The sequence below is a fragment of the Lissotriton helveticus genome, chromosome 8 (genome assembly GCF_964261635.1).
Source record: "Lissotriton helveticus chromosome 8, aLisHel1.1, whole genome shotgun sequence".
Lineage (NCBI taxonomy): Eukaryota > Metazoa > Chordata > Amphibia > Caudata > Salamandridae > Lissotriton > Lissotriton helveticus.
This window is the reverse complement of record NC_136069.1, coordinates 146,350,630-146,364,431: the sequence shown is the minus strand read 5'-3', so window position 1 is coordinate 146,364,431 and position 13,802 is coordinate 146,350,630. Positions and strand designations below refer to the sequence as shown.

Genomic DNA, 13,802 nt, shown 5'->3' with positions numbered 1-13,802 from the left:
CAGAAAGGAGACAAGCTACCGGGGACCGGTTTCTGGCATTTCAGCCTCTTCGGCCCGGCTTGCTTGAATCCTGATGGAGCAGTAAGAAAGGGACTCATGTCTGAGTATACCCTGCCACACCTATAGTGGCCAAAAACGATACAGAAAAGGGGGTGGTGATGAACAGAGTGTCTGAATTAAGCAGACCACTCTTACCCAGTCCAAAGATCAGGGCTTGATCCATCACCGTTATTTATCTCACTGCCCCATCCCAGCTCAGAACCTGGCTATATGCAAATTAGTCTGTCCCTGGCCCAGTGCATCATGGGAACAGGGCAGACCAAACTACCAAGCCAATTCTTCACCAGAAAGGAGACAAGCTACCGGGGACCGGTTTCTGGCATTTCAGCCTCTTCGGCCCGGCTTGCTTGAATCCTGATGGAGCAGTGAGAAAGGGACTCATGTCTGAGTATACCCTGCCACACCTATAGTGGCCAAAAACGATACAGAAAAGGGGGTGGTGATGAACAGAGTGTCTGAATTAAGCAGACCACTCTTACCCAGTCCAAAGATCAGGGCTTGATCCATCACCGTTATTTATCTCACTGCCCCATCCCAGCTCAGAACCTGGCTATATGCAAATTAGTCTGTCCCTGGCCCAGTGCATCATGGGAACAGGGCAGACCAAACTACCAAGCCAATTCTTCAGCAGAAAGGAGACAAGCTACCGGGGACCGGTTTCTGGCATTTCAGCCTCTTCGGCCCGGCTTGCTTGAATCCTGATGGAGCAGTGAGAAAGGGACTCATGTCTGAGTATACCCTGCCACACCTATAGTGGCCAAAAACGATACAGAAAAGGGGGTGGTGATGAACAGAGTGTCTGAATTAAGCAGACCACTCTTACCCAGTCCAAAGATCAGGGCTTGATCCATCACCGTTATTTATCTCACTGCCCCATCCCAGCTCAGAACCTGGCTATATGCAAATTAGTCTGTCCCTGGCCCAGTGCATCATGGGAACAGGGCAGACCAAACTACCAAGCCAATTCTTCACCAGAAAGGAGACAAGCTACCGGGGACCGGTTTCTGGCATTTCAGCCTCTTCGGCCCGGCTTGCTTGAATCCTGATGGAGCAGTGAGAAAGGGACTCATGTCTGAGTATACCCTGCCACACCTATAGTGGCCAAAAACGATACAGAAAAGGGGGTGGTGATGAACAGAGTGTCTGAATTAAGCAGACCACTCTTACCCAGTCCAAAGATCAGGGCTTGATCCATCACCGTTATTTATCTCACTGCCCCATCCCAGCTCAGAACCTGGCTATATGCAAATTAGTCTGTCCCTGGCCCAGTGCATCATGGGAACAGGGCAGACCAAACTACCAAGCCAATTCTTCACCAGAAAGGAGACAAGCTACCGGGGACCGGTTTCTGGCATTTCAGCCTCTTCGGCCCGGCTTGCTTGAATCCTGATGGAGCAGTGAGAAAGGGACTCATGTCTGAGTATACCCTGCCACACCTATAGTGGCCAAAAACGATACAGAAAAGGGGGTGGTGATGAACAGAGTGTCTGAATTAAGCAGACCACTCTTACCCAGTCCAAAGATCAGGGCTTGATCCATCACCGTTATTTATCTCACTGCCCCATCCCAGCTCAGAACCTGGCTATATGCAAATTAGTCTGTCCCTGGCCCAGTGCATCATGGGAACAGGGCAGACCAAACTACCAAGCCAATTCTTCACCAGAAAGGAGACAAGCTACCGGGGACCGGTTTCTGGCATTTCAGCCTCTTCGGCCCGGCTTGCTTGAATCCTGATGGAGCAGTGAGAAAGGGACTCATGTCTGAGTATACCCTGCCACACCTATAGTGGCCAAAAACGATACAGAAAAGGGGGTGGTGATGAACAGAGTGTCTGAATTAAGCAGACCACTCTTACCCAGTCCAAAGATCAGGGCTTGATCCATCACCGTTATTTATCTCACTGCCCCATCCCAGCTCAGAACCTGGCTATATGCAAATTAGTCTGTCCCTGGCCCAGTGCATCATGGGAACAGGGCAGACCAAACTACCAAGCCAATTCTTCACCAGAAAGAAGACAAGCTACCGGGGACCGGTTTCTGGCATTTCAGCCTCTTCGGCCCGGCTTGCTTGAATCCTGATGGAGCAGTGAGAAAGGGACTCATGTCTGAGTATACCCTGCCACACCTATAGTGGCCAAAAACGATACAGAAAAGGGGGTGGTGATGAACAGAGTGTCTGAATTAAGCAGACCACTCTTACCCAGTCCAAAGATCAGGGCTTGATCCATCACCGTTATTTATCTCACTGCCCCATCCCAGCTCAGAACCTGGCTATATGCAAATTAGTCTGTCCCTGGCCCAGTGCATCATGGGAACAGGGCAGACCAAACTACCAAGCCAATTCTTCACCAGAAAGGAGACAAGCTACCGGGGACCGGTTTCTGGCATTTCAGCCTCTTCGGCCCGGCTTGCTTGAATCCTGATGGAGCAGTGAGAAAGGGACTCATGTCTGAGTATACCCTGCCACACCTATAGTGGCCAAAAACGATACAGAAAAGGGGGTGGTGATGAACAGAGTGTCTGAATTAAGCAGACCACTCTTACCCAGTCCAAAGATCAGGGCTTGATCCATCACCGTTATTTATCTCACTGCCCCATCCCAGCTCAGAACCTGGCTATATGCAAATTAGTCTGTCCCTGGCCCAGTGCATCATGGGAACAGGGCAGACCAAACTACCAAGCCAATTCTTCACCAGAAAGGAGACAAGCTACCGGGGACCGGTTTCTGGCATTTCAGCCTCTTCGGCCCGGCTTGCTTGAATCCTGATGGAGCAGTGAGAAAGGGACTCATGTCTGAGTATACCCTGCCACACCTATAGTGGCCAAAAACGATACAGAAAAGGGGGTGGTGATGAACAGAGTGTCTGAATTAAGCAGACCACTCTTACCCAGTCCAAAGATCAGGGCTTGATCCATCACCGTATGAGCTAAAAAACGGTGTTGGATCTAGCCCTGATCTCTTGACTGGGTGAGAGTACTCTGCTTAATTCAGAGACTCTGTCCATCACCACCCCTTGTTGTAAATTATTTTGTCCACCCTAAGCGTGGAAGGGTATACTCAGATGTGAGTCCCTTGCTCATTGCACCATCAGGATTCAAGCAAGCCGGGCCGAAGACGCCTGAAATGGCAGAAACCGGTCCCCGGAAGCTTGTTTCCTTCCCAGTGTAAGAATTGGCTTTTGTAGTCTGGTCTGCCCTGTTCCCATGATGCACTGGGCCAGGGACAGACTAATTTGCATACAGCCAGGTTCTGAAACTGGGATGGTGCAATGAGCTAAAAAACGGTGTTGGATCTAGCCCTGATCTCTTGACTGGGTGAGAGTACTCTGCTTAATTCAGAGACTCTGTCCATCACCACCCCTTGTTGTAAATTATTTTGGATACCACTGGTGCTCAGAAAATCAGGACGCATCGGATAGTGACGCTTGAACTGCCCTCCACCCCCTACTGAGGAACCGGATAGTGGACGGGGATCCATCCTGTCCCCTGGCCGCATCGCTGCCCTGGTTGGATTGCAGGAGGTCCGTGCTCACTACTGGACTTCTCCTGGACACTTGCAACGACCCCGGACGACAATACTCAGGGCGGAGCCTTCTCCCTAGGACGGATACTACGCAGCTGTCATAGCGGTGAGTGGGGCCTGGTACGTGCCCCTGGTGGCGCACAGCCTGAGGGAATGCTGGGGACCCTCTCCATCCCCGGGAATTGTGGAAAGGTGCTTCGTCTGGTCGGACATCTGGGAGGGGTCCACATAGACTCCTATCATGCGCAAGGACAGGATGGCCCGCGCCTCACAGTCAAACACCATCACGCAGTACACCACTCAGCGGCTCCCTTCACAGCGCATCACGCGTCAAACCGGCCAGAATGGGGAGGGGTATGTCCCCGGCGGGCCCTCCCCGGCAGATCTACTGAAGGCGATACAGGGGTCTCACAACGCCTTGGAAAGACAGATAGAGACGGTATCCATAGATGTGAATCTCTTGAGAGCAGATCTCCATAAGGTAACGGATAAAGTCACTGCGGCGGAGGGGAATATATTCCAGCTGCAGGAGGAGGTGGCGTCCCTCAAACAGACAGTCTCGCTGCTTTCTGCCTCAACGGGGGAGTTGGAGCGTAGAGTGGAAGATGCCAAAGGGAGGGCGCGCCGCAGCAATATCAGAGTTCTTGGCATTCCGGAACGCGCGGAGATGGGGAATGCTGAGCGCTTCCTGGAACACTGGATCCGCTCCGCGCTTTGCCCTACAGGCCTGTCTGATGTGTTTGTAATCGAGCGCGCACATAGGGCATTGGTCCCGTCGCCGAGGCCCGGCGCTCCGCCGCGGGCCCTCATCGTAAAATCCTAAACTATCGGGACCGGGACTGTATCTTGAGGGCGGCGAGGGAAACGGCGGATCTCACCTTTGAAAACTCCAGAGTGTCAGTGTACCCGGATTACACCCGCCAAGTTCAGGAACAACGAAAATCCTTCTTAGCGGTCAAGCAGAAGTTACGAGAACTGCACCTCCAATATATGCTCCTTTACCCCGCAAAACTTATCCCAAGGCAAGGCACACTTCTTTGAGGGTCCTGAAGAGGTATGGGAGTGGCTGGAGATCAGGGGGGACGCCCTCCCGCCGGGGGAACGAGGTGGACCCAGAAGTACTTGGGGGACACGTCCTGCGAGGAACCGTAGACCCAGACGCCAGCGCTCGACTGACGATGCTGATCATGAAGGGAGGTGGAGAGTCAGGGTGGGAGACGATGGAGCCCTCCGCTTAGAATCCTCTGAGCCCGGGGATCTCCCGGAACCATGGACAGACCAGCCTCCAGATGAAGTGCTGGTTCCGGACACCTTGCCACCTCCCGTGGACGCTCTCCCGCCTACTGTCGACGCGATCTCTGAGACGGTGGGGGAATCATCGGCTATGGCTGAAAGCCGGTCCTGAGGAACATACTGCTGTCATTCTGGTTGATCCTATATGGTGAACGTTAACTGGATCCTTTGGGTCGCATCCTGCTGGGGACAATGGGGGACTTTACTTGGACACGTTTGACCTTGTAGGGGGGAGGGCCTTTGGGGGGGGGGGGGGATGTCCTGGCAGACGCATGTGTTGCACTACTAAGAATCCGAGTCGCCTATGATTATTGAATTAGCTGGTAGTGCTGGGAGCTGGATGGGGGGAGGGGTTTAGTTTATTTTCTTTAATTGTTGGGGTGGTTCAGCTTATTTGGGTATATGGGAATGCTGTGTACGTCTTGGCACCGGCAGGGGAAGGGCATATTAGCATGTTTGATTGTTGCGGGAATATTGCTCGTGGGGGGGTTGGGGTTTTGGGAGGGAATGTTGGGGGGAATTGTTGCAGGCATCATGTGTATCACAGTTCAGGCACAGGGTTGGCGGGTCACAAGAAGTAGAGCTGTAGGCCCGGGTGGCCCACGTCACCAGCCATGGGATATAAGTTCTTAAGTTGGAATGTGAGGGGGCTAGGCACATGCACCAAGAGGCATAGGGTCCTGTCCTTCCTCTGATGACATGGAGTTTCAAATGCATGCCTGCAGGAGACTCACCTTGATGATGAGGGTGCCCAAAAGTTAGGAAAAAAGTGGCGGGCCAGATGTTTCATTCCTCCTTTTCTACATATGCTAGGGGGGTCCTGATATGGGTGGCACCCGGGGTCCCATTGGCCATCCAGTACGTGGAGGCGGATATAAACGGCAGGTACCTGCTCCTGCGAGCAAAGCTAGATGGGAGAGATCTTTCAATATTAAATTCATATCCACCCAATATAGACGGTCCTGAGTTCTTCCTGACTCTGCAGGAGGTCCTCATTCCTGACCTGGAGGCCCCCCTGCTTTGGCTCGGAGACTTTAATTGTGTCCTGGACCCTCTACTAGATAGGCTCCCACCCCGCGCGGGCACAAAGCCGCGCATGACAGCGCAGCTTCGGGAGGTGATGGGGAATTTAGGAGTTGGAGATGTGTGGCATCTGAGCAACCCGACACAACAACTGTACACATGTTTTCCCCCCCACTCACAGCACACATAGCCGATTGGACAGAGTTTGGGCTGCGAACATGGACACATCTATTTCCCTGGCGATTACACATCAGGCCCGGTTTTTGTCTCACCACTCCCCAGTGGCATGCGTTTTTAGAGTTGGGAGAGACAGCCCTTCCGCCCCCGGACTTGGAGGATGCGGTAGATCTCCTACAGGACCCAGTGGGGAGGGACCATGTGGAGACCGCCCTCACCAACTATTTAGATCTGAATTGGGAAGAGGGAGACCTCACCTACTCTACCAGGTGGGACGCCTTGAAGGCGGTGATATGGGGCGAATGTATGGGCCTCACCTACGGGGTCCGGAAGCAGCTTCTCTGAGACCTACAGGTGGCGGAGGACAATCTAATGCGCCAGCAAACGTTACCGGACCCTGATGACTTGCATCAGGAGACGGAACAGGCAGCCCGGTCTTGTGTGCATGACATCTTAGACCGTCTAGACAAATATACCCTTGGCCAATACAGGCAACGTCTTCACAGAGAAGGTGACAAATCGGGCTGACTGTTGGCCTGGATCCTTAGGCGTGAGTTCACCCCGGAGAGGATTGTCACCCTGCGGGGACCCACGGGGGGAATGGTACACTCAGAAGTGGGCATTCTCTGAGCCTTCCAATCCCACCTGCAAACCGTATATGTCGCGGATCCTGCGGTCACCGAGACCTCGTACCTCCCTTATCTGCAGGGATTGACTCTCCAGACCCTTCAGAGGGCAGTTCTGGAAGAATTGGATGAAACACTGACGTTAAGTGAAGTGCACGCGGCGCTGGGCTGCCTGCCGAGGGCTAAATCCCCGGGGAGTGATGGCTTCCCCCCTGAATTCTATCAGACGTTTGGGGATACCCTTGCCCGCCTCCTTTTACAGGTGTATCTTGAAGCATTTGAATGTGAGACCCTTCCGCCAAGTATGAACCAGGGCGAAATTTGTAGGATCCTGAAGCCGGGGGAGATGGCAGTGACCCTGCGGCGTACCGCCCCATCACCATGATAAACACGGACGTGAACATTTTGACCAAACTCTTAGCCGCCCGGCTGGCGCCGCATATGGCCCACCTGGTACACCGGGACCAATGTGATTTTATCCCGGGGCGCAACACTGCCATGAACCTACGGCGGTTGAATCACATTATACATGAGGTACGCGACAGGGATGATCAGATGGTCCTATTGTCGATTGATCTTGCTAAAGCATTCAACCCTGTAGACTGGGGGTATTTGCTGGAGGTCCTCCGTGTGATGGGGCTGGGTCGATGGGTCCGCATACTGTATAGGGCCCCCCGTCCAGGGTGAGGCTAGGTGTGGCACGATCAGAGGAATGGCAGTTGGGACGGGGTACGTGGCAGGGGTGCCCCCTCTCGAGGCTCCTATTTGCCCTGGCAATAGAGCGTTTGGCAGTTCGAGTCCGAACGGAAATGGCGCATTGGGGTATCATAGTAGGCGACACGTGTAACGTGGTGTCCTTGTACGCGGATGATGCCCTCTTTTATTTAATGGCCCAGCGGGAATCACTACCCATTCTGCTGCAGCACCTGGACCGCTTTGGAGAGGCTTCGGGTCTGAAACTCAATCGTGGTAATTCTCTGATCTTCCCTCTGACGGGTTACGGTCCTGGGCCACTAACAGACCTACTAAGCCTTGGGCTGCGCTGGGAACGGGAGGTGTTCCGGTATCTCGGAATTCAGGTGGCCCCAATGGATGCCCAGTTGTTAGCCCGGAATGTCGATCGGATTTTTACGTCTTTACAGCAGTCTGTGACCTTTTGGAACTCCCTGCCGCTCTAACCTCATGGGGCAGCCAGCCGTCGCTAAGATGGTAATGCTCAGTAGGACGCTTTGCGTCCTCCAGAACTCATTATGCCCTCTCCCCCAGCGAGTATTCCGCACACTTAACACGTTGCTTACGTCTCTTTGGGCGGGACGGCGTAGCAGGGTTGCCCTTCATACCATTGTCCGAAGCTGGGAGGAGAGAGGTCGGGAGGCGCCGAGATTTGATTTATACTACTACGCGGCACAACTACTGCCGGCAGCGCAGTGGTTCGCGGACGCATATAGTTGGGAGCTGAAACTTCTGGCCGGTAGAGCAAACAAGCGGGCGTTACAGGTCGCATTGATGTAGGGACGGGGAGCAGACGAGGCCCTGCCATATGTGGTACGCCACACGGCAGGTATCTGGCAGTAGTTCGTGGAAAAGATACTGCAACGAGCTCCCTTCCATAGGGAGCTGCCGGTGTGGATTCTGGCCCCTATAGTCGCCATGGAAGAGCGCATGTCCTTTCGGGACTGGCGGGCGGGAGGCTGTGAGACCTTGGCTAACCTTTACCCCAGTGAGTCATTCGTGTCCTTTGAACAGGCTGAGGAGGCCTTTGGACTGGGAGGGGGGCAATATTTACACTACCAGGACCTCCAAGAGGTGGCGAAAGCGGGCTGGTCCCAATTCCCAGAAGCGCCCCGATTTCCCATACCCTGAACATCCTGCTTTCCTGTGGTAGAGGGCGTAGATTGATTTCTTTGCTGTATTCGGCCATGCGACAAGATTCAACCCCGCCGGTCCCGCCTTCCTGGGGGGCTTGGGAGACAGACCTTGGGGCCGCCCTGGACCAGGGGCAGTGCAAGGGTATAGGGAGAATCACACGTAAGGTATCATGCAATGCGCGGTCCAAACTAACACACTTTAATTTTATGCACCGCACCTACCTAACTCCGGTCTCCTTGAAGCGTATTTCAGGGGATAGGGGGGGGGACAACTGCCCCAGATGTGGTATGGAGGGGGTGGGGTTCCTACATTTGGCCTGGCCTAGGACTGCACATTAGTCAGGAGCTTCGGGACGGAGGTGGTGGAACGTATCACCGCCGCCACCGGCCTTCGGATAGACCTGGACCCGATTCACTGCCTGCTAGCGTTGGTCCCTAAGCCTAAGAAAAGGAACCTTTCCTATAAACTACTGCAACTAATGTTGGTATTGGCGAGACGTTGGGTGGCGATTACCTGGATGGGGCAGAGGGCTCCTGAGGTGCCTGTCTGGCTTAGAGATGTCAGGGAGTGGTCCCTGGCCGAGGAGACACATATGCAGCGTACACGCAGGGACGAGAAACTGCAGGATGATCTACTCGCCTGGCGAGTCATGTATACTACGGGGTTGTCTCTGAGTGATTCGGATGGAACAAGTGAAGAACTATTCTCACAGGAGAGGTCGGGGTCTGATGGGGAGGGGGAGGGGGACTGCTAGGTCTGTTTATTGTTTAGTGCCCGGCTGCTTCCTCATGTTCAACTCCTGTTTATATCATGATTCTCTCATTCCTCCTGGACTCAGCCTGACCTGTGATACCCGTACCTATCAGTGCCATAATGAGATCATCGAACTGTATGCACGTCTTTGTTATTGATGCAAATTGCAGGGGGGGGGATGTTTCTATACACGTTGTATAATCAAAATAAAGTTTAAAAAAAATAAAAAATATTCATAAAGTGAGGAATGCGCTGGAAGATATAGTCATCAGAAGCATGAGATTTAAGAACCAGAGAATTCCCGCAAAATTAATGGTGTGAGATTTCGCAAGAGTAAAAAAAAAAATGAGGGCTTGAACATGTTTTTGGTTTAAGGCATAACAACTGTTCCTTTAAGAAACAAAGTAGACAATGGCAAAACGCCCGTCCTTCAAATGCCAAGAAAGGAGAAATGCGGTTCTTTAAAATGCCACTTTATGCGATTTGCATATAGATACATTCATTGGAGTATTCCGAGGGGAAAAGAAATCAGGCTGCCCAAATGCAACCGACAAAGGACAGGTGCTAACGAGCTCTCACCACAGACAACTAAAGTGGGGAGTACGAGTAGGTAGGTCAGAACCTTTAACAGGCATTACTGATTGACTCCAGATCACGATGAACTTAGGCGTCTGCTTCTCTTTCTAGTGCAGGGTTACTAAAGAGGATGATTATAAACACAAACTGTGAAATTGCCAAAATGTGCTTTACAGCTCTACACATGGAAACATATAAAACATAACATATGTACTTGTAAAGCGCACGTTCACCCCTAACAGGGTATCTTGACGCTGAATAACAGATGTTTATTAAATGAATGAATCTGACCTTTGGAAATGTAACCTGGTGCTCACGTAAAAGTGGCCCAATTCCTGTAAACTGAGTTTGCACTACATAAGACTGCAATTTTTTTAAATAAAAATCCAGTTAAAAAAATAAGAGGGGGAGCGGATGTTGGAAGTTATGCTAGTAATATGGCCTATAGGGTCACCCAGAATTCTTTTTCTTCTTTGCGCTGAATCCAATTTGTGCTGCCTGTATAACTCTATGCATTTTACCCCTGGTAACTTGGACAAAGACATTGGGTGTGAAGAGGAATTTATTTGGTAGGCTTACCACCTGGGTTGTACCCAGGAACCTAATTTACATCAAAGGGGCATACAATGTCACAAACTAATTTGGCTAACACCTGGACCTGCCGCCTTCCTTTATCACCCAAGCCAGTCGAGCACCAGTCCCAGTGGAAGAGGAACTGCTTGAACCAGTTTTGAGGGAACACAGATGAGGGGTTGCTCATTTCCTCTCGCCTGAGCAAAGTAGCTCTGCATAGGGGAAGAGAGAAGGGTGCTATAGGAGTTTTCACAGTAACACACACATAAAGGAAGTGCTGAAAAAGTAGGTAGGGTTACCCCTGGGAATTTTTAGCCCATTTTCTAGGGAGTGGCATGAGTTGCCCCACCCACAGTCTAACACTGGGCATACACGTGGCACCCACAGTACCTTTCTCAGATTACCTCTGGACTTTTGGAAGAACAGAAGAGTACTGGACAGTCTGTGACATGCGACTTGGACGTAGGCTCCAAGTCATCGTCTAACCCAGCTTTGGCCACATCCTGCTACCCATCCTGACTTTTTTGTGCCATAAAAATCTCGAAAGGCAAAGGTAACTTTTTGACTGTGATGAACCTAGTGTTTATATCCAACCCACGCTCCATCGTGGTTGGACTCACCCTTGTGGTAGTCATCCGGCACAGCCAGATGACTAACTGCAGTTGGCGCTTACACTTTATGGAGCTATTTTTAAATTCAAACTTTAAAAATTCATAACTCTGGTTCTGCCTATTGAATTTGTGTTTTTAGTTTTATTTTATTTACTAAAATATACTCTACTTTTCTTAATTTCTTTGTGTTGTATTTTGACTTGATTACTGTTTGAGTACTGTATAAATAATGTAGCGATACAAAAGGGGATGATGAACGGAGCACTTGAACAAATCAAACACTCACCCCCAGTCAACTGATCTGGGTTTAATCCATCACCATTCTTTAGTTCACTCAGCCACCCCAGTTCAGACATGGCTATATGCGAATCAGTCTGACCCTGTGCCTCATGGGAACAGTCCAGCCCGAACTGCCAAGCCATGCCTTCCCTGGACCGGAAACAAGCTTCCGAGGACCGGTTTCTGGCATTCCAGCCGTCTTCCGCCCGGCTTGCTTGAATCCAGTGGCAAAGTGAGCAAGGGACTCACGTCTGAGCATGTCTGAACTGGGGTGGCAGAGTGGGCTAAAGAACGGTGATGGATCAAACCCAGATCCTTTGACTGGGTGTGAGTGTTTGATTGGTTCAGATGCTCCGTCCATCACCACCCCCTTTTGTACCGTATAAATAATGTACACATTGTCTTTATGTTAAGCATGAGACATATTTATCAGGGGGATGAATTCAGATTATTTTAGTGACTTTAAGGTTTCAGCCTAACAAGGATTGTGGTTATTTGAGGTGGGAACTCATCTCCCCCTCCCCTCCATGAATACCCTACTCTTTTACATGGAACCCCTAAAGCAATTATGACACCATATTGTGAATACTGCATAACATGAAGTAGAATACTTCCGTTAAGCCAAGAGCATGTGGCTACGCAAAATGTTCATTGATTAGAAGTTTTCCCAAGTATCCTATTTCGCAAGTATATGCAGAGCTTATTTCGCCTTGCCTGGAGACATAATTTATCCCATTTACTTATCTTATAAAAACTATTTTAGTTCAATGTTTGCTCATGAGACTTACTTTATTTTCCTTGACCTTCTTGTCACTATATCCCAATCATCGCAAGAGCCACAGCTACATGTAAGACAACCTTTGTAGCATGAAGCATATGACCTACAAGACAAAAAAGTCAAAGCGTTAAAATAAAAATAATGTGAAAAAAAGGGGCACATGAGAATGATGAACACAATATACACAATACACCTGTTATGTGGTCACATGAGGCCTGGGCAGGAACACCACCATTTGCTCAAGTTAAAATGTGCAATCTTTTCTTGAACTTTGACATTTGACACACATTTGCTTGCATGCCTGTATTGGGTAATATCCTCTGAAAAGACTTTGCTTACATTTATACTTCTTTGTGGGCATATTATCAGAGCCTTGAATGTCCTGTACAAGGGCTACATTCAGTGCTCAAAATGACTCCAGTCAGCTGTTTACCTCATGAGTAGGATAGAGCTCGGCTCTACACCAAGACGGGCTCCCAGATGAAACATACCCACAGGTAACTGGGGACTTAGATCACCCTAAAGGTATTCTGGCTGGTCCACCCATCCCACGTACACTAGGATACTGAGCACAAGGTAGGAGCATAACTATTAACGTATTTCCATGCAAGCATATAATCTGTGTAGCAGCACAATGGTTGAACTGTTCATTTTCTTTACCATTCTTGTGATGCTGATTACTCTGTTTTATTTTGTTCTATTAATAATTGCAGTACATTTATGTAGACATGAATCTTATTGAGTCAATAAATATTTTAAATTCCAATTCGTGGAGGTCTTGAGTCTCTTTTTGGGCATGCGTGAGTAACAAACGAAAGGGCTTTAGATCGGTTTCCACGATTTTCTTGAGTCAGGATTGCCATGTTCTGAGGTTGTACATACCACCTGTTGCCTTACTAGGTTAGGGGTACAGGTGGTGCACTGTGAACTAGCCAGGACTAAGGCCAACAAAACCTGGACTTAGTGCAGCGCAGTTTGGATGTTTATGTTGTCCAACAAACGCACAGTTTTACTGATAAAGAAAGAACGCTACGACACTACAGTAGACAACCTATGTCCACGTATGTTCCACAGTAACCCATCTCTTTCTTAAAAGCTCCTTGAGTAACAATGCACTTCTGCAACATGCCAACACCAACTAAAGCCACACAATTTCTCCTCTACTATATAAATACAAAGAGAAAATGTTACTTCTCAAATTACTCTATAAACTACTAGATCGTTTAAAAAAAACAAAGGAGTTAGAAAAGGGCCCACAACCATAGACAGCCTAGTTTGTCTGTATGTAGATCTGTGCAGGTACAAAAAAAATGGTGCAGTCCTAAAGTTAAACGTAATTTAGTATGGTAAATGTTATATGCTGCACGCTTTAGCTACCAGGAAATTTATTACAGGGAAATACCCTTTACACAAGGTTGAGACAGAGCGCAACTAGTGTGTGATTTGCAGTGCATGGAAGGAGGGCAATTTAGTTAGCCCAATAAACTATAACTGGTGAATCTCAGTGGGTTTTGATTTTAAATTGTTTTGTGTTATTTCAACACCTAACTAGAACAGCACTTTAACCTTTTGCTTTTTTCCAGTAAATTTCTGAGGTTTTTCTTTAATGTTCGAGAAGATCTCATTACCATACCAAATATAACGTCACATTATTCTTGGGTT

At 49.7% G+C, this 13,802-nt stretch overlaps 1 protein-coding gene across 4 annotated transcripts in view; it reads right to left on the bottom strand.

The window, feature by feature from the left end:
- Positions 1–13,802, bottom strand: part of LOC144772440 (OX-2 membrane glycoprotein-like) — a 180,080-nt gene that overhangs the window by 39,203 nt on the left and 127,075 nt on the right. For all 4 annotated transcript variants that reach the window (XR_013599745.1, XR_013599744.1, XM_078656764.1 and 1 more), the window contains exon 6: positions 12,151–12,243. Coding sequence is in view for 2 of the 4 variants with exons in the window: in XM_078656764.1 (XP_078512890.1) it covers positions 12,176–12,243 (68 nt within the window). In the remaining 2 variants the exon portion in view is untranslated. The remainder of the gene's footprint in view (positions 1–12,150; positions 12,244–13,802) is intronic.